General features: G+C 43.1%; 1 protein-coding gene across 7 annotated transcripts in view; it reads left to right on the forward strand.

Annotated features, from left to right (window-relative positions):
- The window catches only part of Pus10 (pseudouridine synthase 10), a 62663-nt gene that overhangs the window by 4011 nt on the left and 32729 nt on the right, over positions 1–25923 (forward strand). For all 7 annotated transcript variants that reach the window (XR_010057371.1, XR_010057372.1, NM_001401164.1 and 4 more), the window contains exons 3-5: positions 3330–3581; positions 4053–4139; positions 24281–24315. Coding sequence is in view for 5 of the 7 variants with exons in the window: in NM_001401164.1 (NP_001388093.1) it covers positions 3330–3581; positions 4053–4139; positions 24281–24315 (374 nt within the window). In the remaining 2 variants the exon portion in view is untranslated. The remainder of the gene's footprint in view (positions 1–3329; positions 3582–4052; positions 4140–24280; positions 24316–25923) is intronic.

The following is a 25923-nucleotide window of genomic DNA, read 5'->3' on the forward strand; positions in this document are numbered from 1 at the left end:
GATAGAGTCTTTAACATTTACAGTAATACATGGAGAGCTGTGCTGTTGCATAGAATACTTTCACATAAAGTACATAACATACTTGTGACATATGGTTGAACTAACAGTACTTGTATACATGTGTAAGTAAATAAATATACTCATACACTAGTTTTCTATTTTCAAAGTTGCTAATAAACAATGCGGCAGTTGCTATCATTTTTCTGTCATTGTGTTGTTTCTACTATGTTAGAAATAATAATAGTGCTTAGTGTGTGTCTAGTATTGCTACGTGTCAGGCTTTCATTTAATCATTTGTAAGTACATGCTATGATTGTCTCTATTTTCAGATGAAGCAACTGAAACACAGAGAGGTTAAGCAGCTTGCCCAAAGTTAAACAACTATTAAATGAGGAAGCTAGGAATTGAATAGTGTGTCTGAATCCAAAGCCTAGAATTTGGAGCTAGAAGATGTGGATTTGAATCTCAGCTCTACTACTGTACAGCTTCAGTTTACTACTCTGTGCATGGGAATGGTGACACCTTCTACTTCACTGGACTTTAAGGGATGATATCAATTATTAAGTATGTGCAAGCAATTGGAAACCAGTAATGGCACGTAGGCAGTCACAGTCGCTGTGTGAAAATGCTCAGCTTATACCCAGCTTTGTGTAACCTTTCTTTTTTTTTTTTTTTTTTTTTCCCCTCAGAGCTGGGGACCGAACCCAGGGCCTTGTGCTTGCTAGGCAAGTGCTCTACCACTGAGCTAAATCCCCAACCCTTGTGTAACCTTTCTTATATGCTCTTTGCACACCCCCCTCTCTTACACACACACACACACACACACACACACACACACTATATATATATATATATATATATGTATATATATATTTATTTATTAGATTCAAAATATGTATAAAACTGGTAGCAATTTTGACTTGTAATATTCTTTGTGAATAAATATAAACAAAATATTCAAAAGCTTTTCTGAAATGTTTTAAACTTTGTTGTGCTTCAGTCATATAGCTAGCTATATATGAGTACACACATGTACATACTATCTTATATAGCTAGACATGAGCATACACATGTACTTACTATCTATCTCATATAGCTAGACATGAGCACACACATGAACATACTATCTATCTCATATAGCTAGACATGAGCATACATATGTACATATTATCTTATATAGCTAGACATGAGCACACACATGCACATACTATCTTATATAGCTAGACATGAGCACACACATGCACATACTGTCTTATATAGCTAGACATGAGCACACACATGTACATACTATCTTATATAGCTAGACATGAGCACACACATGCACATACTGTCTTTTTTTTTTTTTTTTTGGGTTCTTTTTTTCGGAGCTGGGGACCGAACCCAGGGCCTTGCGCTTCCTAGGCAAGCGCTCTACCACTGAGCTAAATCCCCAACCCCATGCACATACTGTCTTATATAGCTAGACATGAGCACACACATGCACATACTATTTATCTGATATAGCCATACATAAGCACACACATGTACATACTATCTTATTTAGCTAGACATGAGCACACACATGCACATACTGTCTTATATAGCTAGACATGAGCACACACATGAACATACTGTCTTATATAGCTAGACATGAGCACACACATGAACATACTATCTTATACTAATGTTACAAATGTTAGCAATTAACATTCGTGTGGGTCATAATATACCAGTATGTGTGTATGCATGATGCTTGTGAAAATTGGAGTGCTTGCTAATCAGTCAACAACGTTTGACTGAAAAAATGTTCTCGAGTTAGTGTAGTCTAACTAAATTTGAGTGGATTTGTCCAACAACTGAAGAGTCAAACTGGCTTGATGTAGTAGAAGCACAAGGAAAGCAAAATGTTTTGCTGGGTGGAGTGGCAGAAGCAGCAACCTTTGAAAGTGAATCCTTGTTCTTGTATTCAAATACACAGATGACAGAAATTAGACACAAATGTAGACCAGGGCTGCTTTCGCTTAATGCATATAAATAGAACATAATTATAGCCCCAAATTTTAGTACTACCAAATCTATATATTTTGGTAAATTGTCTCAAAAATTGTCTTTGCTTAATCAATCTCTAAATGATAAGATTTTGCGTTAACTCACACTATGCTTAGGACGTTGTTAAATAACTTAGCAAGAATAAAAATCAGCTATACCTGCCCCCCAGGTGTGTGTGTGCTCATGTATAACTATATAAGACAGTATTTCCATGTGTGTGCTCATGTCTAGCTATATAAGATAGATAGTATGTACATGTATGTGCTCATGTATAGCTATGTACATGTGTGTGCTCATTTTAGCTATATAATATATACAGGTGTGTGCTCATATCTAGCTATATCAGATAGTATGTACATGTGTATGCTCATGTATAGCTATATAAGTATGTTCATGTGTGTGCTCGTGTCTAGCTATATAAGATGGATAGTATGTACATGTGTGTGTTCTTGTCTAGCTATAGAAGTTGTATGAACATGTGTGTGCTCATGTCTAACTATATAAGATAGTATGTCCATGTTTGTGCTCATGCCCAGCTATATCAGATAGATAGTATATACATGTGTGTGCTCATGTCTAGCTATATCAGATAGTATGTTCATGTTTGTGCTCATGTCTAGCTAAATAAGATAGTATGTACTTGTGTGTGCTCATGTCTAACTATATAAGATAGTATGTACATGTGTGTTGGATTCCTAGAAAGTCAGTGCTGTACTCAGTTGGTTACTCCTCAGTTGATATGAACCCGTGATGTGTGAGCCCCGGCCGACCTGTGAGGCCTGCAATTAGTCTTATCTACATCTTGTTTTGAGACAGTGCCTCATTGGTAGCCCTGGGTGGGTTGAACTCAGCAGCTATCTGCTGCCTCTGCCCGAGCCTGCTCTGTGGGCTCTAGAGGGCTGGGATCTGTGGCATGCAAGGCAGGCAGTCCTTTCATACCAGTGCTCAGAGGCAGGCAGGTCCTTTGTGCAAGACCAGTGACATCATCCATTACTGGTGACTGAATTTATTATTAGTGTAGTTAACCCATGCACTAATCAAATGCCTACTGCATATGAATGTTTTTTCCAAAAGAATTTCATAAATCAGTGAAGCTAAAACCCTGACTTTAAGGAGAAAGGTTCCCCAACAAGATTACAAATCTGGCTGTTGGTTCTATTGGGAAGGTCAGTCACTACTGATTAAACAAAGCAAGCAAACAAAAAGGGGGTTCATGGCTCTTGGCTGACTTTCATGCTTCATTGTGAGACCCTCAGAGCCACTTTAAAATGTCATTGCTTTTTCTCTTACTAACTTTTCAGGAGTTGCTCGATGATCTACAAACATTTCTGGAATCTGAGAACCGTGAGTTAATTCTGGAAGGTCCAGACCCACCGTTGAAGAAGATTCGTCTACACGAAGATGGGGTTGATACTTTGAGTGCAAATGGAGAGGAGGGCGTCTCTGTTACTGAAGATGAAAACATGGCGGCCACGAAGCCTTCAAATTGGAGAGTGTGCAATGTTTGCTTAGGGATTCTTCAGGGATTCTGCGAGAAGGACTTTATCACAGAGGTAAACATCCATTCCTCAGCAGAGCTGTGACGACAGGTGGGGTCAGCCGTAACCGCTCCTGAACACCACCGTTCACACCTGCTTGCCTTAGTCCAGGGGGTCACTAACATCTCTTCATTAAAAAAGGCCAACTATTCTGAAATCGTTGTATCCACATACTGCAGAATTAATAAAAACTGACATCCAGCGTGTTATCCTGAAACTGTCAGTTGTACAGGTCACTTAACCTCAAGATGTTTATGACAAGCTCGAGCTACTCAGATGTGGACGTTTCTTGATTGCCTTCGTTTGGGGCCGAGCTAGAGATTGGCCTGGCACGTGCTAGGCAAGTGCAGCACCGCTGAGCCTCAGCCCCCGACTCCTGACTGAGGGCCAGGAAGCCATCCGGTGTTGGCTCCTGGAGAACTTTCATTATTAGAGCCCCATTTTCAGAAATTCTTGGGGGTTTACCTGTTTGTAATACTCTTCTAGGTGTGCCAAAAGGTTGAAGCCTCTGGGTTTGAATTCACCAGCGTGGTTTTATCTGTGTCCTTCCCACCGCAGCTGTCTGTGAGAGAGGTAAGGTCATTGCACACTTCAGAGCATGTGTGAAGTGTATGCTAGGGATTTCTAATTTCTAAAAAACAAAAATGGGGATGCAAGCTTGGTATAAAGGCTCACACTTGTAACCTCAGCACTGGGTGTGGAAGCAGGATAGTGAGGAGTTTGAGGCCAGCCTGGGCATGTTGTGTGTGCAGAACCAAGGCTGCAGTGTTGCATGATGGGACGTGAGCGAGCATGGCCAGATGTGTCTCAGATTCATTACACAGGTGATTTTGAATTAAGTTTGGTTGTTGCACATTCAGACACCTTTTACCACTGTCGGTTTTTTTCTTGTAACCCCTCCACATTCAATTATATGACACCAGATGTGGTTGTCACCCAGTTTAAAAGGCTACATTGATAAAAATCACATTTAGCTAACAGTACATAATTTGAGAACTTTTTATTTGAAGTGTCTTCTAGATACAGGTCCCTAAACTCTCAACATATATAAGGTGTATTCCTAGGTAGGCATGGTGGCTCCTGCCTGTAATCCCAGTATTCAGGAGCTGGGCAGAAGGGCCGCCAGGTATTTGAGCCTAGCCTAAAGAGTTTCCCAGACACTGTCCCAGAGATTTGTCTGTATTTGGTCAGGTTGGGCTTAGGAATTTGCATTCTAAACAGCAAACTGACCCGTGCTAGTATTACAAAGACTACACTTTGAGGAATTAATACTCTTGATTCTTTTTATATTTCTATTTTGCTTTATTTGTGCATATGCGTATACATGAGTGTGTGTGAGTGTGTACCTGTGTAGAAGTCAGGACAACCAGTTTTTACAAGGAGCTGCCACAGGCTTCTGAGATGTCTCCATCCTGGCCTATTGCTGGCAGTCCGTGTCATCGTATGTTGTCCCCAACACTGGGGGTCCTGCCTGGCTACAGGAGGTGGCCTTTTCAGGTTCCATATCCCCAATGCTGTAAAGTTCACCCCCACTGATTCTTGGGTGCCTCCCTTATCCCAGGTCTTTGTCACATCCCGTGAGAGGTGCTTCATGGAATCCCTGTCCAGCCTGTGCCTGGCTTCTCACCTAAGAGTCTCTTGTCTTTCTTGCTTGTTTACTCTTCATCTAATCCCTGGTGGGCTGAGGGGGACCTTGTGAGTCTTGGGACTTTTGTGAGTTTTCTGAGAACTGTGAGGTTACTGTTTCTTTTAAAATATTTGGGGGGGAGCAGGGAGAGAAGGAGGGGGGAAGAGAGAGAGAGAGAGAGAGAGAGAGAGAGTGTGTGTGTGTGTGTAGCATTTGTCACAGTGTGTCTGTGGAAGTCAGAGGACAGCTTACAGTAGTTGGTTATTTCCTTAAACTGTGTGAGTACTAGAGATCAAGATGGTTGTCTGACTTGGCCACAAATCCCTTCAGCTGCTGAGACTTTTGCCAGCCCTCCTGTAAGTTCCATGAGCCTCATGAGTGTCGTGCCCCTTCTATGAGAGGATATTTCAGCCCAGAGGAAGTGGCTACACCATATGCTACCCTCTCCTGCCCCTTCTGTGATGTTCCTGGGGCCTCGGAGGGGAGGGCAATGTAAGTGGTGACTATCTTCCGTGTCTGACTGAGCCTTGGGTACTATGCCACACAGTAGACAGTTATTCTCAGAAATTGGGTGGCAAGTCTATGCAATTGCAACAGGGACATTACCTGCCATCAGCGAGGCTGCGAGCAGCAGTCTGGACGTAAACATGTGTTTGGAAGTCGTTTCAAGAGACACATAACTGTTTAATGAGCAGTGGCAGCTCTCCATTTTAGCCTGTGACCTTCTCCATCATGAGCGTTTGTCCTGGGCTGCAGCACTGTTCCCGGTTCCTCCCTGTGCTGTGGGCCTAATCCAGGTAGACTTTGTTGCTGCTGTAAAGCCACACCTCAACATGATGCTGACATTGCTGTCTAGGATACCCCAGACTGAACTGGGAAAAGTCTTGCTGATTCTTTGAGGTTTATCTTAACCAGCTGAGTCCAGCAGAGGGCGATATTGTACTTTGGTTCATTCCCATCCTACAGCTAGTGTATGCTGACCCCTTTGCTCACCCTACTGGCCTTAAATGAGTTACAGTGTGTCATGAATGCTAGACTATACGAAGCTCCCTCTGCTCCAGGTGCCATATGGTATAGTTGGGGTTTTGTTTGTCAGATCCAAGTATTTCTTGTCTCTGTGCTTTCCATTAAATATTCCCAATTAGTCAAGAGTAAAAGTACAGCACTTTTTTTTACTTAAGAAATTATCTTTTCTTAAAATTTCATAAATTAGTATTTTTAAACATTTGTTTTATTTAAATTTGTGGTCTCCTTACCAGTTCGGATCCGTTGATCTTATTTAGGGTCTGAAGAAAATAATGGGTTACTTTGTCCTAAGAATGCACATACTCACTTGGCATAGTGTAATTCTTAACCCAGCAGTCAAGAGGCTGGGAGGATCGCGAGTTCAAAGCTATCCAAGGCTATACAGTGATAAAACAAAGGAAAAAAGAACTAGAAGCACATACTCGAAGTCTTGCATGTATTTACAGATCCTTGGATTTTTCTGAGTTGGATTCTTTGGTAAAATCGTCCTCTGTTAAAGTCCTTACTTAGTCTAAAGAGTCGTGGTTTTATTATGTGCATGCATGTGTGCATGTGTACTTATGCTGAAGCCAGAGGCCAACGTTGGAGTTCATCTGGAACTTGAGACAGGTCTCTCTCACTGACCTGGGCCTTGCCATTTTGGCTAAGCTGGCTGGCTGGCCTGAGTGGCAGGAACCCACTTGTCACCATTGTAAGTCAGCAGGCCTGGCTTTTTATAACAGTGGGGCTCAAACTCATGTCCTCATGCTTTGGTGGCAAGAATTTTACCGGCAGGCACTCTCAGCCTTACCAACTGCAACTGTGTATATGCGGTATGCAGCTACACACAGCCCGTGAGTGCACTCCAGAGGAGAACTACCATTAACTCCCTGCCCTGTCTGTGCCTTGAGATAGTCGCTCACCGACCCTGAAGCTAGGCGACAGCTAGCAAGCACCAGCCCCACAGGACTGAGGCTCCCATTCATATGCAGCGTAGTTGGCTTCTTAAATAGGTGCAGGGGTTTGGACTTTTTTTTCCTACTTGCACAGCAAGTGCTCTTGCCCACTGGACTGTCCCACGCGCGCCCTCTTGCTGGCAAGAAAACACGCGGGGACATAAGAGTCCTTGCTGTAGCAAAAACTTTTATTGAAATCTTAAGGAGAGCCCCACGCGCCCACATGGCACGGCTTATATACACCTTAGCGCGGCGCATCCACACCTGATTGGTCGCTTACCCATGATCTCATTAGGCATGCCCCGGAGTGGGCAAAGACCTGGCACAAAGGCACTCTTGCACATGAGCACACAGTTAACTTCCTGAAAGGAAGTCGGCTGGCGCGGCGGAGGCCAGCGCCATCTTGTAATGGCGGAAGCTATCCTGGCCTTCCACGTGGGGCGCAGTGGAAGCCAGCGCCATCTTGTGGTGGCAGCGGCCCTCTACATCTCCCCCTTATTATTTATATTATAACAAATCATTTATTTTATAACATCATGATCACCCTATCACGTGCAATGAGGAAACCTCAGCGATGTGGAAGGGCTCATCAAAGGATCATTGAGTCTCTCTCATCCCAGTGCAATGGATCCACAGATCCATGGGGTGCAAGAGCAGAGAACTCAGATACCGAGAGAGAGTCTCTCTCATCCCAGTGCAATGGATCCACAGATCCATGGGGTGCAAGAGCAGAGAACTGAGCATAGATAACCAAATTCCAGGGGAGGCCACTTGTTCAATGGCCACAAGTGATAACGGCCTTGTCACGTTTTTGTTGAGATCTGAGTTTGCAAACCAACCATAGCATGAACACTAATCCACAGCATAGGGCTGCACCAAACAGAGCCACTCCCGATAAGTAGTGGGCACCTCATTTGGTCCTCTTCAGCTGTTACCTCCAAGGGCCGTAGTCAAGCCGCTCCTATAATAAAATTTTAGAATTCCCAATCGTTAGTAACTACTCCAGAAAGTTTACCCGCTGTGCTTGTCTAACAATAGATTGGGGGAGGATAACTCCAGACACTGCAGATACAATGTCTGCAGCAGTAATGGCTGCTACAATAGCAGCGAAAGTGTCAAGGTCTTCTTTTCCAGGACAGTTCAGGATCTCTGGAACAACCAGCAGGCAATGGAACCATTTCTGAGATCTGTACAACCAGGGCAGAGTTCCCCAGTCCACAGCAGCTTTACGCAGGTGGCATTCCTGTGAAGCTGCAGTCTGTAAAATGACAACACCAGTTAAGGCAGCAAAAGTCACCAGGGGAATGAGGAGGACAGGGGTAATGGAGTCCAGTCTTCTCAAGCAAGCAGCAGTGCACAGAGGGTCAGAGAGCGGGCCATAGTGGGACGGGACACACGCAGCGGTAACACTGACTGCAGCAACGGCAAAATCTCTGTGATGACAAATGAGGAGGGGGAATCTTTCATCTTCCTCTCAGGGCGGAGGAATGACTCCAGGGACCCGAACCACGAAAGCTGAATCTTAATGTTACCAGGATCAGCAAGTCTCAGCAACCACTCAGGCAGCTGGCACACTCTTGTAGCATCCTGTAGAAAAAACACAAACATTCCCTCTTCCCCATATAAAATATCTGGACAGGATCATGTCAATATGTGGATCTCTCTATTTCACCTAGGCAGAAGTATGCCTAGTTGTAGGGTGCCATAAACTTTGGCATCCCAATTTTAAAATTGAAATAAAAAGAGCATTATTTAGCATACAGGGATAACTCCCCCCTATTTATTTATTAAGATATAGTAAGGATATTATTTATTAAGGTAAGTCCTCGAGGATTAAATTGAGGACACTGAGCACTTGTATTTATAGATTGACTTGTATACCAAATTATTGTCTCCATCCAGCATTATTGTTTTGGATATATAAAGAATGAGATTTTTTGACTAATTGTTCCTATGTAAGAACTATAATCTGTCTGGTATCATTGCCCTCCCTTGTTAAGGAGCCCAGGCAATCCAGTTTGAGTTCTTAAATGTCCTATAAAGGAACAGTACTTAGTGCTCTTAACCACTAAGCCATTTCTCTAGCACTTCACAAACTTTATTTACCTAAACATAAGCATTAATTAGAAATGTCAAATCTTGTAAATATTGTCCAATTTCAGTCTTACTAGAAATCCCTGAGCTGGCAGGGTGAGGCTGGGAGTTGAAAGTAAGCAAATGGAGTCTTCCTCTTTTCATGAGGGTGTGTTATCAACTCCATTACCATTTTTAAAGAGCTCGGTCTATGGTTTTGTTTAGTTGTCTGAGCCAGAGCACTGAAAGGACAGTGAGTTGTCAGACAATTTACACTGAAATCACTCACTGATTTCACGTAGAAAACTTGCCTCTAATAAAGCATTAAGTAATTGAAATCAATTGTAAACCACAAGCCACACATTGGCTATCAGTATATGAATTGAAAGCTTGATTTAAAAACAGTGGCTAAAGCCCGGAATTTAATAGTCTGTGTTGAAGCAACAGAAACTCAAGAGAATAAACAAGTGATCCAATCATACATGTAGCCTTTTCATTAGATGAACCACCTATAAATACAGTAAGCGCATTTCCTATGGGTTGCATGCACAAATATACAGGAAGTACAAAAGCATCTAAAAAGTAAAATTATCAATTTTGCCTGAAAAATTTGTATATGTAATAGGCCAAATATCAGTATTTTGTAATAACCAATTAACTGTTGTTTGGAATAAGATATGTTTCACCAGGTTTCTTTTTAAAATACTTCCATGACTCTAGCCTACAATTCTGTATTAACACAGCTGAAGCTTTATCTCCAATGTGCATAACAAAGACCTAAGTCCTCTGGTAGGGTGAGGTACTTAGCCAATTAACATATCCTTAGAAGCTGAAAATTAGCTTTAAATATTCTTTTTTTTTTTTTTTTGGAGTAGTGTAACAGCTACTCCCCAAATATAAAAGCTCATTTTGAGAGCAAAGGTTTGTAGTAAAAATTTCCATATACACTGAAAGATTTAAGGTTCTAACTTCTTACATCGAAGAAGCAACAAAATTACATAATATAAGGCTATTAGCCATTCTTAATGATATCACTCTATGGGCTCTCTAAAATTATAAGCAGGCTCACGAAATGAAAACTCAAAATCAATCCTCTAAATCTATCTTGAAATGGCAGCTGGAGTAAACAGACTGGCTGTAATGTTCTCACAAGTTCTAAAACCTCATCAATCTTTCATAAATCTTGTAACAATCTCTACCTGTTTGATTTTTTCTTAATTAAAAATAAGTTTGAGTTAGTCAGTGTAACACTGGCAATCCTTAATCACAATCTTTAAGTTCTCCTTGTAACACCAGAGCACAACCACAAGGTCACCTGAGTTCTGAGTACATGACTAGGCAGCTGTCCTTGGGGCAGTGGAATTAGCATTAAAATACAGATAGCCTCAGGGCAAACCACAACTAGGAAAGCAAAACTCGACCTCCAACAATCTAGTACAAAGTTTGACTGTCAATTCCTACATATGAACGCACGATGGTGTAGTCTCCAGTACCTCAACAAAGAGACATTGTCCTAAATTCTTTTAGAAGCCTGGTTTCTAGGATAAGAATTCCATAAAAATATTATCTCAATTTAAACCTGTTTCCCTGGGTTGGCTCATGCCACATGTTGTCTAGAATGACTTCATCCAAATTACCAGCTTTATGTCAACTTTCTGTTACCAATATTATACCTTTTTAACCATATCCAATAACTTGAAAGCCAATAGTCCATAACCAAGGCAAGTAGAGCATATTTACACATTTAAAACCAATCAGAAACAAAATTGAAGTGGCTACACATATCTTTAATATTTAGACCAAACACCATTTTTACCTTTTTAGCTATGATTTTAAGAGAAGCACCTTGTCACCTGTTGAGTCAAATAATACGTCAGGGATTTCTTTAAGAGAAACAGCTCTCAGCTCTTGTACCAAAGAAGCTGAGAAGCTGCTGGCGCCTTTAAGATCATCTCGTGCAGACGCTTAGCCTCTGGGCAGCTTCTCCAGCTAACCTAGACTCCTGGCTGCAGGTGTAGGGCTCTAAAGGCCTGATTGAAACTGGTTTTTTTATTCATTTGTTCCCTTTTGAAATGAGTTAAAACCAAATCAAGGTGTGAACGACCAGCAGATAAAGTTTTTACCATTTTTTCTTTTGAACATGAAACATAAAACATTTAAACAACGAGAAGCAAGAACCACAGACATAAACTGACAGACATGGGGACATCCTGGTGCACCAAGGACAGACAATAGACAAAGAGGGAAAAAACCAGATGGTGTTCACAGTGACTATCCACTTGAGTGGAGTCAGTATGGACGATGGATTGTCTCAATTCCTGGACTAGTCCATCAATGTGTTGAAACCCAATTCCTGTAAGATACTGAGATATATTACAAGATATCTGAGCAGCACAACTGACATTCACAAATGGTATGGAAGTGAAACACAGTCCTGAGTATTTCCACTCACAACCCAATTACATTAACTCCATCAAGCTGTGCATGGGCATTGAGATGTCCTTTTGTTTGATTCTCCTGAATAAATTTTCAGGCGGTCTGCCTCTATCAAGCCTAATCAGTATGACTCTGCAAAGCTTATAGAGCCTGATCACACCTTTTACCAGCACAAAGACAAAATTTTTCTCCCAAAATACTGTGTTCCTTTTATCTCCTTTTCTTTTCGTTTTTTCTTTAGAGACCTTTTCTCCCTCCGACATACTTTCTTGTTGCTCTGTAAGGACCCTCTGACCTGTCCTAACGGCTGTAATGGCTTCCCACACAAAGAAAAAAATAAACAAAATTACCAGCCTTGTCCACGAAGGATCCATAACTTTCGGTTTCTTCACAGTGGCTCTCCACCTAGGCCCATATCTTTCTTCTTCATAGCGAGCTGCCTCATCTTCTAAATCCTCTTCCTCAGAGGAGCCAAGCTCGTCTGTTTCTGAACTATCAAGCCCCAAAACCTCTAACTCCGTTACCGGATAAAGGCTTTTTTTCGGGGTTTTCTCCTCCTTTCCCTGTTTATTTAATTTAATCTTAGCAGGGGGGCCCCCTTTTTTATTCAGGGTCCCTCCCTCAGTAGCCGAGGTGGCCACTGTCCCCGGGGTGTCCTTTCCCCATACTATCACCTCTGACGGTGGTAAGACCGCAGAGGGGCCTGGTGCTTGAGATCGATCAGTATCATTTTTTCGTTGCAACCTTTCACTACGCTCCGTTTCTGACATGCTTTCCTGAATTTTGTCCAGGGCCTCTTGGCCTGCCGCTATTATAGGACGAAAAATGTCTTTACCTAAACAATCCTTAACCATCTGCCAAATTCCTAACATTCCCGGCCTCAGACTACCATGTAATAGAGGCCTCAACAGCACCCTCAGCAGAAGGAGAAAGATACGATAGGTCAAGATCAAACAATTCGGAAATTATCATGTCTCTCGGAGCTTACCTCAATTCCTGCCGCTTCTGGATTCTCTCCGCGGACGGAGGACTCCCTCTCGGCGCCTGGCGATGGTGTGGCGTTTTTTATCCCGGGTTCTCGGCACCAAATGTCCCACGCGTGCCCTCTCGCTGGCAAGAAAACACGCGGGGACATAAGAGTCCTTGCTGTAGCAAAAACTTTTATTGAAATCTTAAGGAGAGCCCCACGCGCCCGCATGGCGCGGCTTATATACACCCTAGCGCGGCGCATCCACACCTGATTGGTCGCTTACCCATGATCTCATTAGGCATGCCCCGGAGTGGGCAAAGACCTGGCACGAAGGCACTCTTGCACATGCGCACACAGTTAACTTCCTGAAAGGAAGTCGGCTGGTGCGGCGGGGGCCAGCGCCATCTTGTAATGGTGGAAGCTATCCTGGCCTTCCACGTGGGGCGCAGTGGAAGCCAGCGCCATCTTGTGGTGGCAGCGGCCCTCTACACTGGACCATCTTTCCTGTTCCCAGGCTACAACTGTAGAGATATTCATAGCACACAAGTATACTTATGCAGCTGTCCAAATCCATCTTCTATAAGATGTACCTCCAAGAGCTTGCCCTGTGGGTTACCAGCATGTGCGGTTTTGTACTTTTGAGAGTCATGGAGAAGCCAGTGAGGTGACTCAGCAAGTTATCGCAGGTCCCAAGGCCAAGCTCCGATCTCAGTGCTGTGGACCCATATGGTGGAAGGGAGAGAGCCAGTGCTCACAGAATTGACCTCTGACCGCAGCATGTACACCAGGGCGTGCACAAATGCCCACGTGCACACACAAGTAAGAATGCAGTAATAAATAGTAAGAGTCGTGGAATCACAGGGTTTTAAGATACCTTGCTAGTCGTGTAGAACATGGCTCCCTAGCTCTTTGTGGCATCTGATTTAAAAGCTGATAGTTTTATACACTGTTGTGATTTATCACAGCCCTGGTGAGCGCACCTCTCCAGGTGCAAACCCATTCTTACCTTTGAGAATGTCTGCCAAAAAGTCTGAGTTCCCAATCTTGGTATTTAGGGTGGTCGCCTTTTAACAGTTTGAAAGTTCTCACTCTGCGTGTGTGTGTGTGTGTGTGTGTGTGTGTGTGTGTGTGTGTGTAGGTGTGTGTTCCTGCACGTTCTGCATTGGGGGAGGGAGCCAGGCCACAGCGTGTGGATGTTTGAGGACACCTTGTAAACTCAGTTTTTTCCTACCTTACTATAGGTTCCAGGGACCCATCTCACTCTGCCAGGCTTGCACAGCAAGCACCTTTACCCACCAAGCCATCTTGCCAATTTGTTTTAAAACCAGCATGACATGTATGTATGTATGTATGTATGTATGTATGTATGTATGTGTCATTTCTGAGTGTACATGTGTATGTGTGTGCATGCCATGTACTGGTCAGAAGGCAACTTGTGGGAGTCGGCTCTCTCCCACCATATGGGCCTGGGGATTGGATTCTGGTCCTCGTGTTAGAGACAAGTACCTTTACCTGTTGAACTGTCTCGGTGGCCCTCTTCAAGTTTAATGTAGCTCTAGTGTGTGGATTGGCAAAAAAGTAATTGTGCTTTCCATCCTTAAGGATGGTGGCCACTTCCTTGTCTAGGCATGGTGTCTTCATTTGAAAAGAAAGCCTAGAGCTCATAGAGGCCCTATGATGGTCTTATGGTTATTGGAATTTGAATGTGTTTTCTTGCTCTTTTAAAGTGTATTTGACTTTACCTGACCATTTTGGCTCCATGAGAATAACCTTTTCTTTCTTTCTTTTCTTTTTTTTTTTTTTTTAAAGATTTTATTTATTGTATATAAGTACACTGTCGCTGTCTTCAGACACACCAGAAGAGGGCATCAGATCTCATTACAGATGGTTGTGAGCCACCATGTGGTTGCTGGGAATTGAACTCAGGACCTCAGGAAGAGCAGTTGGTGCTCTTAACCACTGAGCCATCTCTCCAGCCCGAGAATAACCTTTTCTTACCTACTCACATTGTTTTTATAACGTATTTTAAGTATACAAAGCATCAGGCTTCACTAGGGTCTGCCTGCCTGCCTGCCTGCCTGCCTGCTTTCCTTCCTTCCTTCCTTCCTTCCCTCCCCCTCCCTCCCTCCCTCCCTCCCTTCCTTCCTTCCTTCCTTCCTTCCTTCTTCCTTCCTCCCTTCCTTCTTCCTTCCTCCCTTCCTTCCTTCCTTCCAAGTGTCTAGGGTATTTTCTTATATTTGTATTAAACTTTGTTCTAATCCAGCAGTGGTCACGTAGGGCTAGACCTCCATGGAAATACACTATATCCCAGATCCAGGAACACAGTTGAAAGCACAGTCGAGCATGTGTTTTAAATGATTAAAGACATACATGTCCAGCCCTGTCTTTTTTCCTGGCCTGTCTCCAGCTGGTCTGGGTGGAGAAAGAACAAGAGGGAGGAGATGGCTGCCATGGTTTTCCACTGTGTGGATGGACGGATGCAGGCTGCATTGAGAACACAAACAGCCCTTAAATGCGAGGTCTCCTGCATTGGTTTGCATGTGTGTGCCTGAGAGTTGTCACATAGCAGCTTTAGAATGCTTCGTCAGAACCTGTACTGTATAGAATTGAAAGGGAAGCATGGCAGAGCAGACCCCTTAAGTGTGGCTCTGTCGGATACCACAGTAGCACATGGCCCCTGCCCACTGTGGAGAATCTTGTGCCATGGGTTTGGGTGCATTAACTTAGGACTGGGGCCTCGCGTACTGAGTCTCACAACAAGGAACTTCTAATCTAGGCTCTTCCTAGTTCTGATTGAGTTTTCATGTTACACAGAGAAGCCCTGCCAACCATCTCTTAAACATTTTTTCCGTTTTGCTTTGACTGATATAATCACTGTGCTTTAGATTTAGTAATCCTGTCATGATTGTATCTGAACGTCATGTATAATAATTATAGTAAATTGTGTATGATTTATACCTATGTGAATTTTTAAAGCATAGGTCACATATAAAACGTTAAGTGCTGTGTTTTTAAGGAGATAAATTTTTTTTTTTTTTTTTTTAGCAAGATAAAACTCTTTTCTTATGAAGGTAAGCCACTGCCACTAAGGCAATCTCACTATGACATCACAACCCTCCAAGAAGGCGAGGCTTCTCTCTGTTTCTGTGATGAACCTGAGACTGAAGGCTGCATTACTGATGAACAGTAGAGTTAGGATTTAACTCTGAACTTGCCCACTCCAAAGAGGGCTCTTGTGACTGTTGCTTGCCGTACTGCCCACTGTGATTTGGTCAGATTTTCAGCACGGGTTCTGTTTTATGTCTGTAGGACAGAAGGACAGATGTACCTTCTTTGATTCTTTCTCCAAATACTGTGCTATCTTCAAAGTTAGGGAAAGAATACTTGGCTTTTTGAATGTTTTGAAATGAAACAAGGGCTCTTGTAGTATTTTAACAAGAGAAGTAATTTAAATGTGTAGGGAGATGGCTCAGGCAGTAAAGAGCTTGCTACACAAGCTTGAGGCCCCGAGTTTGATCCCCATGCCCATGTAAAAAGATCTCTAGTACCCAGACACCAAGCCAGGAGCACCTGGTGACCTGTGCTTGGGATCCCAGCACTGGGGAGGTGGAGGAGACAAGAGGGTTTACGGAGCTGGCTGGCCAATCAGCTTAGTGTAATTATTGAGTCCCAGGTCCTAGATGAGAGAGTCTCTGAGAAACAAGTGGGGAGCTTGTGAGGGGCAGCCCCAGGCTGACCCCTGACATGCTCATGTGCATGTGCACCGTCCAGCACCAGTACACACACACACACACACACACACACACACACACACACACACACACACACACGTGTAATGAGAGATAGGCTTGTGCTCTTAATAACTAGAGCTTTGAGAATTAATGAGATAAAAATGAAAAGCTCAAGCTTTAACAGGGAACTAGAATTAGTACAAGAGAGTTTTTAAAGGCTGGAAATGGCTCAGTGGTTAAGAGCACCAACTGCTCTTCCAAAGGTCCTGAGTTCAAATCCCAGTGACCACATGGTGACTCACAACCATCTGTAATGAGATCTGATGCCCTCTTCTGGTGCGTCTGAAGAGAGTGACAGGGTACCTACATACATGAAATAAATAAATCTTTGTAAAAAAAAGTTTTTAAATAAAATGTGTTAAATTCTTTACTATTGTTGTGTGTGTGTGTGTGGTATCTGTGTGTGTATGTGTGTGTCCACACACACCACGCCATGGTGTACCTATGGAAGTCATATGGACTGGAGCTGCCACTGGGAGTCAAACCCAGGTCCTCTGGAAGACCAGCAGTACTCTTGACCACTGAACTATCTCTCCAGCCCCTTTCTCACATTTTAAAGATCTTTATTTACTTGTTTGGCTTGGCACATGGTCTTACTATGTAGTCCTTGCTGGCCTGGAGCTTAGAGATATTCTACCTCTCGTGTGTTGGGATTAAAGGCCTGTGCCACCATGACCGGCCCTATTCTTATTTTGTTAATCATGCACGCGTGCACACAAGTGCAGGTTTCTATAGAGGCTGGAGGTCAGGTCCCCTGAAGCTGGAGTTAAAGCAGTTGTCACCTGCCTGAGCTGGGAGCTGGGACCCGAGAGTCACACTGAGTGCTCTGCACAAGCAGTCCGTGCCCTTGCACTCTGAGCCGCCTCATCGTCTTCTCGTGATGGTCATGCGAATTCTTGAACAGTGCCGTGCCAAGGCAGGGGCTCGGGAGCCTGTAGGCAGAGGTTTGGTCGCTGCGCTCGTAAGGTATGTGTTCCAGCACCAAGCTCAGAGGAAACTACACTCGCACACCCCAGCTACATCTGCCGGCAGTAGATGTCCTTGCTTCAGTGTTTTTAACTCCAGAATTCAGATGCTAAGTTAAAGCTCAGGAATAGTCTTCAGGCATTCTGCCTGTTTGGATCACCTTTCCTACCTGTTTTTCCACCCCACTCATGGAATTTCCTAGTTCCCAGTCAGATCTTTCAGAGCTAAGAAAATAGCAGTTTTAGACAGTGGAAAGCCATAAAACTCACAGTGCAGCCACTCCTGGGACCTGGTAAATAGATAGACCTGTAACCAATTGAGCCCTGCAGGCTTATTCTGTCTGCACAGATCTGTCCTTGCTTTCCCTGCCTTTTATAGTCTGACAAAGCCTTCCAACACTCTCCAGTTCTACTGCAGCATAGTGGGGAACCTAGAGTAAAGGAAGGCTTAGTGTCTTGTTTGATTTTCTTTTTCTCAACCCTCAGAGAAAAACAACAGAGGATCTCTCCGTTTCCCTCTGTCTCTGCATGCATACATGTGACACATTAGCTGTGAGCCCCCAGCTACCCACATAACTCTTAGCATTTCCCACTGGGAGAAGTCCATATTTGTCCCATCTTTGCTATAAATAAATTGAAACGACACATAGGCTTCGGAAGGCTTCAGGTTTTCAGTGGCATTGGTAGTATTTACAAACTTCCAAATGTCAGCTGGTGCAGACGTTCTGCTAGTTGGTGCCTTCCTTACCTCCTTAGCACTTTTGTTAGTCCATGCGAGTGTTTTGCATATGTGTATGTATGTGCACTCTGTATATGTATGTGCACTTTGTGTATACAGTGCCCACAACCTGCCTGAAGAGGACATTGAACCCCAGGGAAAGGGTTGTAAACTGTGGGTATAGGGAATTGAACACGGGTCCTCTAGAAGAGCATCCAGTGCTCCTAGCTGCTGAGCCATCTTTCCAGCCCCTTTCCTTACTTCCTAAAGTCACCTCTGTGCTTCATCCTCAGCAGCTGTACTAAAACACGTCATTTCTCACTTGAATCACTGGTTTACTGCCTGGTATCTTTGGTTTGCTTAGAACACTCACAGTGAGTGTTCCTGGAGACAGATATGCTCGACCTGCTGCTGCTCTATTCCATGAAATGCTTTTGAATTTGCCTTAGCATGGAATCCTGTGAACTAAGTTCCTGTGTCTACCTTTGCCTGCCTCACCACCCAACCTTCGCATTGTTAGAGCTCCAGGAGCTTTCCTAACACCCTCTGGCTTTGCACCATAGTTTCCTCTCTTTGGAGTATACGTTCTCCATTGGCCACACAGGCAGTTCTCGGAACCAGTTCCTCAAACTGTGTGTGACAGGGGGTCCCCTGTCCTCAGATATAACCCAGTGATGTTATCACCCCCGACCCCCATGCTACTAATGCTTCTTGTCTTTTCACTGCCTTTTTCTTTTCTTTTATGGTTTGTTCATGGGCAGATACTTGTCTGTCTTTCTGCATGTTAGTGAGATCTTACTACACAGGAGGCACCTCCACAAATGACAAAGTGTTGAAACCTTTTTACCTTACGGCTAAGATATGCAGGGCTGACGAGAAAGCCACCTTGCGAGTGGTTACTCAGAGAGAGCACCTATCTTCTGTGCAAGGGTTTGTTCTCTCCCTTACAGACTTAGATGTCTGTAAGGACCAGGGAGGAAAATAAGAAATGAGGAGTGGGCTCTCTTCATGTTTCTGGGATATATGACTATCATTTTTAGAATTTTTTTCATTTACTATTTTAAAATTCGTACATGTATACAGTGCATCTTGATAATTTCCAAGCCAGACCTTCCCCTCCACTCCCTCAGACCCCTGAAACTCAGGACTTTGTGCTAAATTTCCTGTGTGTGATGAATGTCAGGACAGGAGGTTCTCCATCTTTTTCCCGCGCTAGCCCATAAGAAGGCGATGGACACGCCTGCATGATGCCTTCCTTGATGGGTTGTATAGACTTGAGGACCAAGCGTAGCTCTCATATACGTGTGAGGTGTGTGCATGTGAATGTGACCATTCCTTTTGGTTTTAGTCTTTGGGTTCATGTCCTGATTTGGCACTCAAAACATTCTGACTATTCCAGTTTTGTTTGTTTTAATTACTAGTCTTAGACCAGGGGGTGGGGGTGGGGGTGGGGCGTGTATTTTGGCTCAGAGTTCCCAGAGGTTCGTGGCCGGGAAGGTGTGGGAACAAGCACAGCAGGTAGCTGGTCATATTACGTCCATCAGGAAGCTCAGCGAGGGATGGGTGCCAGTCCCCAGCTCACTCTTCTTTGTAGCTAGAGGAATGCGTACCAGCATCCAGAGTGTGTGACCAGCAAACACAGCACCTGAGCTAGCAGTGGCCAACTTCCCTAGGATGTGCCAGCTAGAATGAGTTCTCAGCTGCGGGTAAGCTGAGTCTAGGACTAAACTGAGTGGCTCCTGAACCTTCAGGAGGTGTAACATATCGCCTCTGGTATTCAACTTGATTAAACGTGTTAACGTTAATGCCATTTGATTCTGTTGGGGCAGAAGAATTTATTGATTATTCTAGAATATGGATTTTTTCCCCCCAATTGTCTAAAGAATAGATCATCCTAAACCTGATAAACAACTTCAGCAAATTGGCTGGGTATAAAATTAACTCAAACAAATCAGTAGCCTTCCTCTACTCAAAGGATAAACAGGCTGAAAAAGAAATTAGAGAAATGACACCCTTTACAATAGTCACAAGTAACATAAAATACCTCCGTGTGACTCTAACCAAGCAAGTGAAAGATCTGTATGTCAAGAGCTTCAAGTCTCTGAAGAAAGAAATTGAAGATCTCAGAATATGGAAAGATCTCCCATGCTCATGGATTGGCAGGATTAATATAGTAAAAATGGCCATCTTGCCAAAAGCAATCTGCACATTCAATGCAATCCCCATCAAAATTCCAACTCAATTCTTGATAGAGATAGAAAGAGCAATTTGCAAATTCATCTGGAATAAAAAAAAAAAACCCAAGATAAGGAAAACTATTCTCAACAATAAAAGAACTTCCGGGGGAATCACCATCCCTGACCTCAAGCAGTATTACAGAGCAATAGTGATAAAAACTGTATGGAATTGGTACAGAGACAGGCAGACAGATAAATCAGTGGAATAGAATTGAAGACCCAGAAATGAACCCACACACCTATGGTCACATGATCTTTGACAAAGAATCTAAAACCATCCAGTGGAAAAAATATAGCATTTTCAGCAAATGGTGCTGGTCCAACTGGAGGTCAGCATGTAGAAGAATGCAAATCGATCCATCCTTATCACGCTGTACAAAGCTTAAATCCAAGTGGATCAAGGACCTCCACATAAAACCACATATACTCAAACTAATAGAAGAAAAAGTGGACAAGAGCCTTGAACACATGGGCACTGGGAAAAATTTCCTGGACAGAAAAAAAAATCTTAAAAATCTTAGGCTTATGCTCTAAGATCAAGAATGGAAAAATGGGACTTCATAAAATTGCAAAGCTTCTGTAAGGCAAAGGACACTGTCATTAAGACAAAATGGCAGCCTGACAGAATGGCAGGGAAAAGATCTTTACCAATCCTATATCCAATAGAGGGCTAATACCCAATATATACAAAGAACTCAAGAAGATAGACTCCAGAGAATCAAAAAACCCTATTAAAAATGGAGTACAGAGCTAAACAAAGAATTCTCAGCTGAGGAATATTGAATGACTGAGAAGCACCTAAAGAAATGTTCAACATCCTTAGTCATCAGGAAAATGCAAATCAAAACAACCCTGAGATTCCACCTCACACCAGTCAGAATGGCTAAGATAAAAAACTCAGGTGACAGCAGATGCTGGTGAGGATGTGGAGAAAAAGGAACACTCCTCCATTGTTGATGGGATTGCAAGCTGGTACAGCCACTCTGGAAATCAGTCTGGAGGTTCCTCAGAACATTGAGCATAGTGCTTGTTACCTGAGGACCCAGCTATACCACTCCTGGGCATATACCCAGAAGATGCTCCAACATACAACAAAGACACATGCTCTACTATGTTCATAGCAGCCTTATTTATAATAGCCAGAAGCTGGAAAGAACCAAGATGCCCTTCAACAGAAGAATGGATGTAGAAAATGTGGTACATTTCACAATGGAGTACTATTCAGCTATTAAAAACAATGACTTTATGAAATTCATAGGCAAATGGATGGAACTAGAAAATATCATCCTAAGTGAGGTAACAAGCACACAGAAAAACCCCACACATGGGATGCACTCACTTATAAGTGGATATTAGCTCAGAAGCTTGGATTACCCAAAATAGAATTCATAGACCACATGAAGCTCAAGATGACAGAAGACCAAAGTGCAGATGCTTCAGTCCTTCTTAGAAGGGGAAACAAAAATATTCACAGGATGAAATACGGAGACAAAGTTTGGAACAGAGACTGAAGGAAAGGCCACCCGGAGACGCCCCACCTGGGGATCCAAGCCCATACATATACAGCCACCAAACAGGCAATATTGATGAAGCCGAGAAGTGCATGCTGACAGGAGACTGATATAGCTGTCTCCTGAGAGGCTTTGCCAGAGTCTGACAAATACAGCGGTGGATGCTGGCAGCCAACCGTTGAACTGAGAACTGGGTCCATAATGGAGGAATTAGAGAAAGGACTGAAGGAGCTGAAGGGGTTAGCAACCCCGTAGGAAGAACAACAATATCAACCAACCAGACACCCCAGAGCTCCCAGGAACTAAACTACCATCCAAAGACTACACAGAGACCCAGGACTGTAGCAGCATATGTAGCAGGGGATGGCCTTGTTGGGCATCAATGGGAGGAGAAGACTGTTGTCCTGCCAGGGCTAGATACCCCAGTGTAGGGGAATGTTAGGCTGGGGAGGGGTGGGTGGGTGGGGAACTCCCTCATTGAAGCAGGGGGAGGGGGATGGGAAAGGGCATTTATGGATGTGAAACTGGAAAAGGGGATAACATTTGAAATGTAAATAAAAAATCCAATAAAAAAAAGAATTAACAACAACCAAAAAAAAAAAAAAAAAGAATAGAACATTTATTAAAGTTCTCTTGGTGACCTGAAAAGGAGAGACATGCTCTTTTTTTTCCTTAGGCAGAAACAGGTGTGGGCAGTTATTAGCATGTGGTAAAAACTGACTTCTTGGGGGATTCACCCTTTTATCTCCTGCTGTGGGATTAGTGTTGTACAACCTGCAGCTTGCTTGAGCAGGGAACCGGCAGAGGATTAGGAAGGGAAAACTTGTTAGCAAGTCTCAGATATGAAGGCTTTTGGTTTAATTTTGTATTACACATGGTTGTTTGTTTTCCCTCGGCAATCTCCAGTTTTCTGACACTCTATAATCACGGTGTACCCTGATGTCATCATGAGGAAGTAACTCAGAAGAAGAGACAGAAAGGTCACTAGAAAGTACAGACAGCCAGGTGTGGTGGGGCACACATCTAGTCCCAACACTTTGAGTTCTAGGTCAGCTAGGACTACACAAAGAGAACCTGTCTCAAAACAACAGAAGTGCAGAGAAAGGGATAAGAGATTGTGTCCAAAGGGTTTCTATAGTTCATATTGATCAGTGAGGGAGACTCCGGAATTACCATAGTGGTTTGGGGATGCAAAGGAGTGATCAACTCCTGCAGACATAAGCGGGCATCTGCTTTGTGTTCTGTAATCTGTAGGTGAGCTCTTAAGGTAACAACCGTAGCCTCTCCGTGGTGGACTAGTCAGAGCTCACACTCTGTAGCTGTAATGGCTAATGTGTATGACGTGTGTGCTCACAAGGTTTAGCCTGCCTGTATGTATGTGCATCCCTGGCCCCCATGGCCAGAAGAGGAGTAGTGAGGTGAGCTCCTGTGTGGATGCTGTAAGGGCAGCCTCTGTTTATAACCTAAGCTGCCTCTTTAACCTCCAAAGTTCGCAAGTTTTAACTATTCTTTCCCAGATTAAGTTTCCCTAACACTGTAGAATTTTTAAATGCATGAAAAAAGTTGAAAGAAATGTCAACCCACATTAGATTCCATAAGTATTACCATTTTACTATATATTTTGTTGTATATCTATTCTTTCTTTGGGTTTTTTTTTTGTTTGTTTTGGTTTTTGGTTTTTTTGTTTTGTTTTTTGGTTTTTGTTTTGTTTTGTTTTTTGGTTTTTTGTTTTTTTGTTTTTTTTTTTTTTGAGGCGCAGTTTCTCTGTGTAGCCCTTGCTTTCCTGTGAGTCCCTCTGCAGACCAGGCTGGTCTTGAACTCAGAGCTCCACCTGCCTCTTCTGCCTCCCCAGTGCTGGGAGTAAAGGTGTGTGCCACCACGCCCAGCTTATCTATTCTTTCATTTGGATAAATCTGTCTTGGTTTTTGTTGTCTTTCAGAGAGTTGAAGGCAGATACTACTTTAACTCCTGACCATGTAAATATATCATGAGCCAGATGGAGTTATAGAAGAAAACTGAAACCAGACCCTTCAGTTCTGCTTTAGATGCAGTGTGTATGCTCAGTCACTGTGGGCTCTTTGGTTTTGAGATAGGGTCTTATGTCAATCAGGTTGGCCTCAGACTTGCTAGGCAGTCAGGGCTGGCCTTGAACTTCTGATCTTCCTGCTTCTCCCAAGTGTATATACCACGAGGCCTTACTACTTTCAATCCCTAGAGCACAGCAAGTCAGCATTGCAAAATGAAATCTTAGGTGTTTTTATTTGAACGGAGCCTGAGGTTGCTGCAGTAAATACTGTCTCATCTTCTAGTAAGAGGAGTTGAATTAGCAAATTGTTTAAGCCCTTTGCTAATGATGTTGGAGCTTCATTTTTACTGAACACTTTCCCTTTTCTCTCCTTTCTGGGTGTGACTAACTTGCCTACAGCATGCTGCATGGTTGCTGGTAAAACAGGAAATGGGGTAAGTAATTTTGGTAGGGAGTTTTTGCTGCCATTTAAATGCAAGCCACCTAGTTCTTAGGGCACCTTTACTACACTGCCACCACCTCACCTTGTAGGGTACACTCAGCAGCTACAGAGATGCTGGCACAGGGCTACTTTCTGTACGCACCAGGCCTAGTTGGCTTCCTTATACAGCAGCCAGGACCAGACTCATCTAATATAGACACAGATTTACAAGCATCAGGCAGTTCTGCATGTAGTTTGGGAGGCTATCTTAAGATAACAAATTTTAGATGTGTACTTGAAGCTATGTTATAAAACTAGAGGATAAGCCATAAAAAGTAACATTCTGCTTATCAGAGCAACAGTGAGTTTGCAGAGAACACTTACGGGCAGTCTCTTAGAAGACAAATAGGCCTTGGAATTTAGATCTTTGGATTTAAGGAATGTAGTATGGTGTTAAATACCACATATAATGTATACCCTTTTCAGGGTGGCACTATGTAGTTAAATGAGCCATTCCTGTACTGAAGAAAACGTCACACATCAGGTTATGTAAACAGAATCTTACATGTTCAAATCAGGATTTGGTTGCCAAATCCTGTTTAAAAAACATTGTTAATTCTTCGGTTTTGTTTTGTTCTTAACTAAACATTCTGTGACTTAAAGAGGGCCTGTGTGATTACTGGCGTTTCCTATGTACTTCAGTGAGAAAAACCCAGAAGGAAACAGAGCTTTCTATATTAGAAGATTATCGGTGGTTCAGAGATTTCCCTTTTTTTTTGTTGTTGTTGTTATTGTTGTTTGTTTTGTATTTCATGTCTGCATCTTCCCTTTTCAAAGGAGAAATAGCCACATACTTATCAAAGATTGCAGGCTTAATGAGGTGTTAAGTTTCAAAGCCTTAGAATTTAGGAATAACAACTTTTTTAAGTGTAGAGAGAACAATGTTTTAACAGGGTTAGCTTTTGCTCTAGCTCTTTAGATTCTCGGGTTTATAAACAATTTCAAAATAGTTTATTTTTCTGTTTCTACTTTTTAATCCCTTAAAATATACTTCTTGGGGCTGGAGAGATGACTCCACACTGGGAACACTTGGTACTCTTCCAGAGGGTCCATGCTCGACTCCTAGTACCCACAGTCTCTCCAGATCAACTCACTGTAACTTTACCTACCGGACTTAGTAGTTTTGGCTGGTCTTGCCGATTGCATTGTTTATAGGTAGTAACTCTGTCAGTGAAGATTTAGACGGGAAGATGGGTGACTCAGGGTGGAGTGTGCCAGCATTCACTTTTAATTCCAGCACTAGAACCAGAGTCCGAGGCCAGCCTGGTCTACATGAGTTCCAGGACAGCCAGGGCCACATAGAGAAATCCTGTCCCTGAACAACAGTAACAAAAACAAAAGAGATTATTCATGACTGGACTCTGCCCTATCTGTTGTCACAAGCCTTGTGACCAGCCCTCACCGTGTTTGTTATTTAGTAATAACTGGGGGTTCTCGACAAAGTAGATGGGTTTTGGTAATGTTGTACTCTGTATTTACTTCCTTAATCCCCTTTTATTAACAATTGCAGGTTGCATACTAAAGCTAGCTCTCACATTGGGCATTTATCAAAACGGATGTA

Source organism: Rattus norvegicus, chromosome 14 (assembly GCF_036323735.1).
Source record: "Rattus norvegicus strain BN/NHsdMcwi chromosome 14, GRCr8, whole genome shotgun sequence".
NCBI classification, from domain to species: Eukaryota; Metazoa; Chordata; class Mammalia; order Rodentia; family Muridae; genus Rattus; species Rattus norvegicus.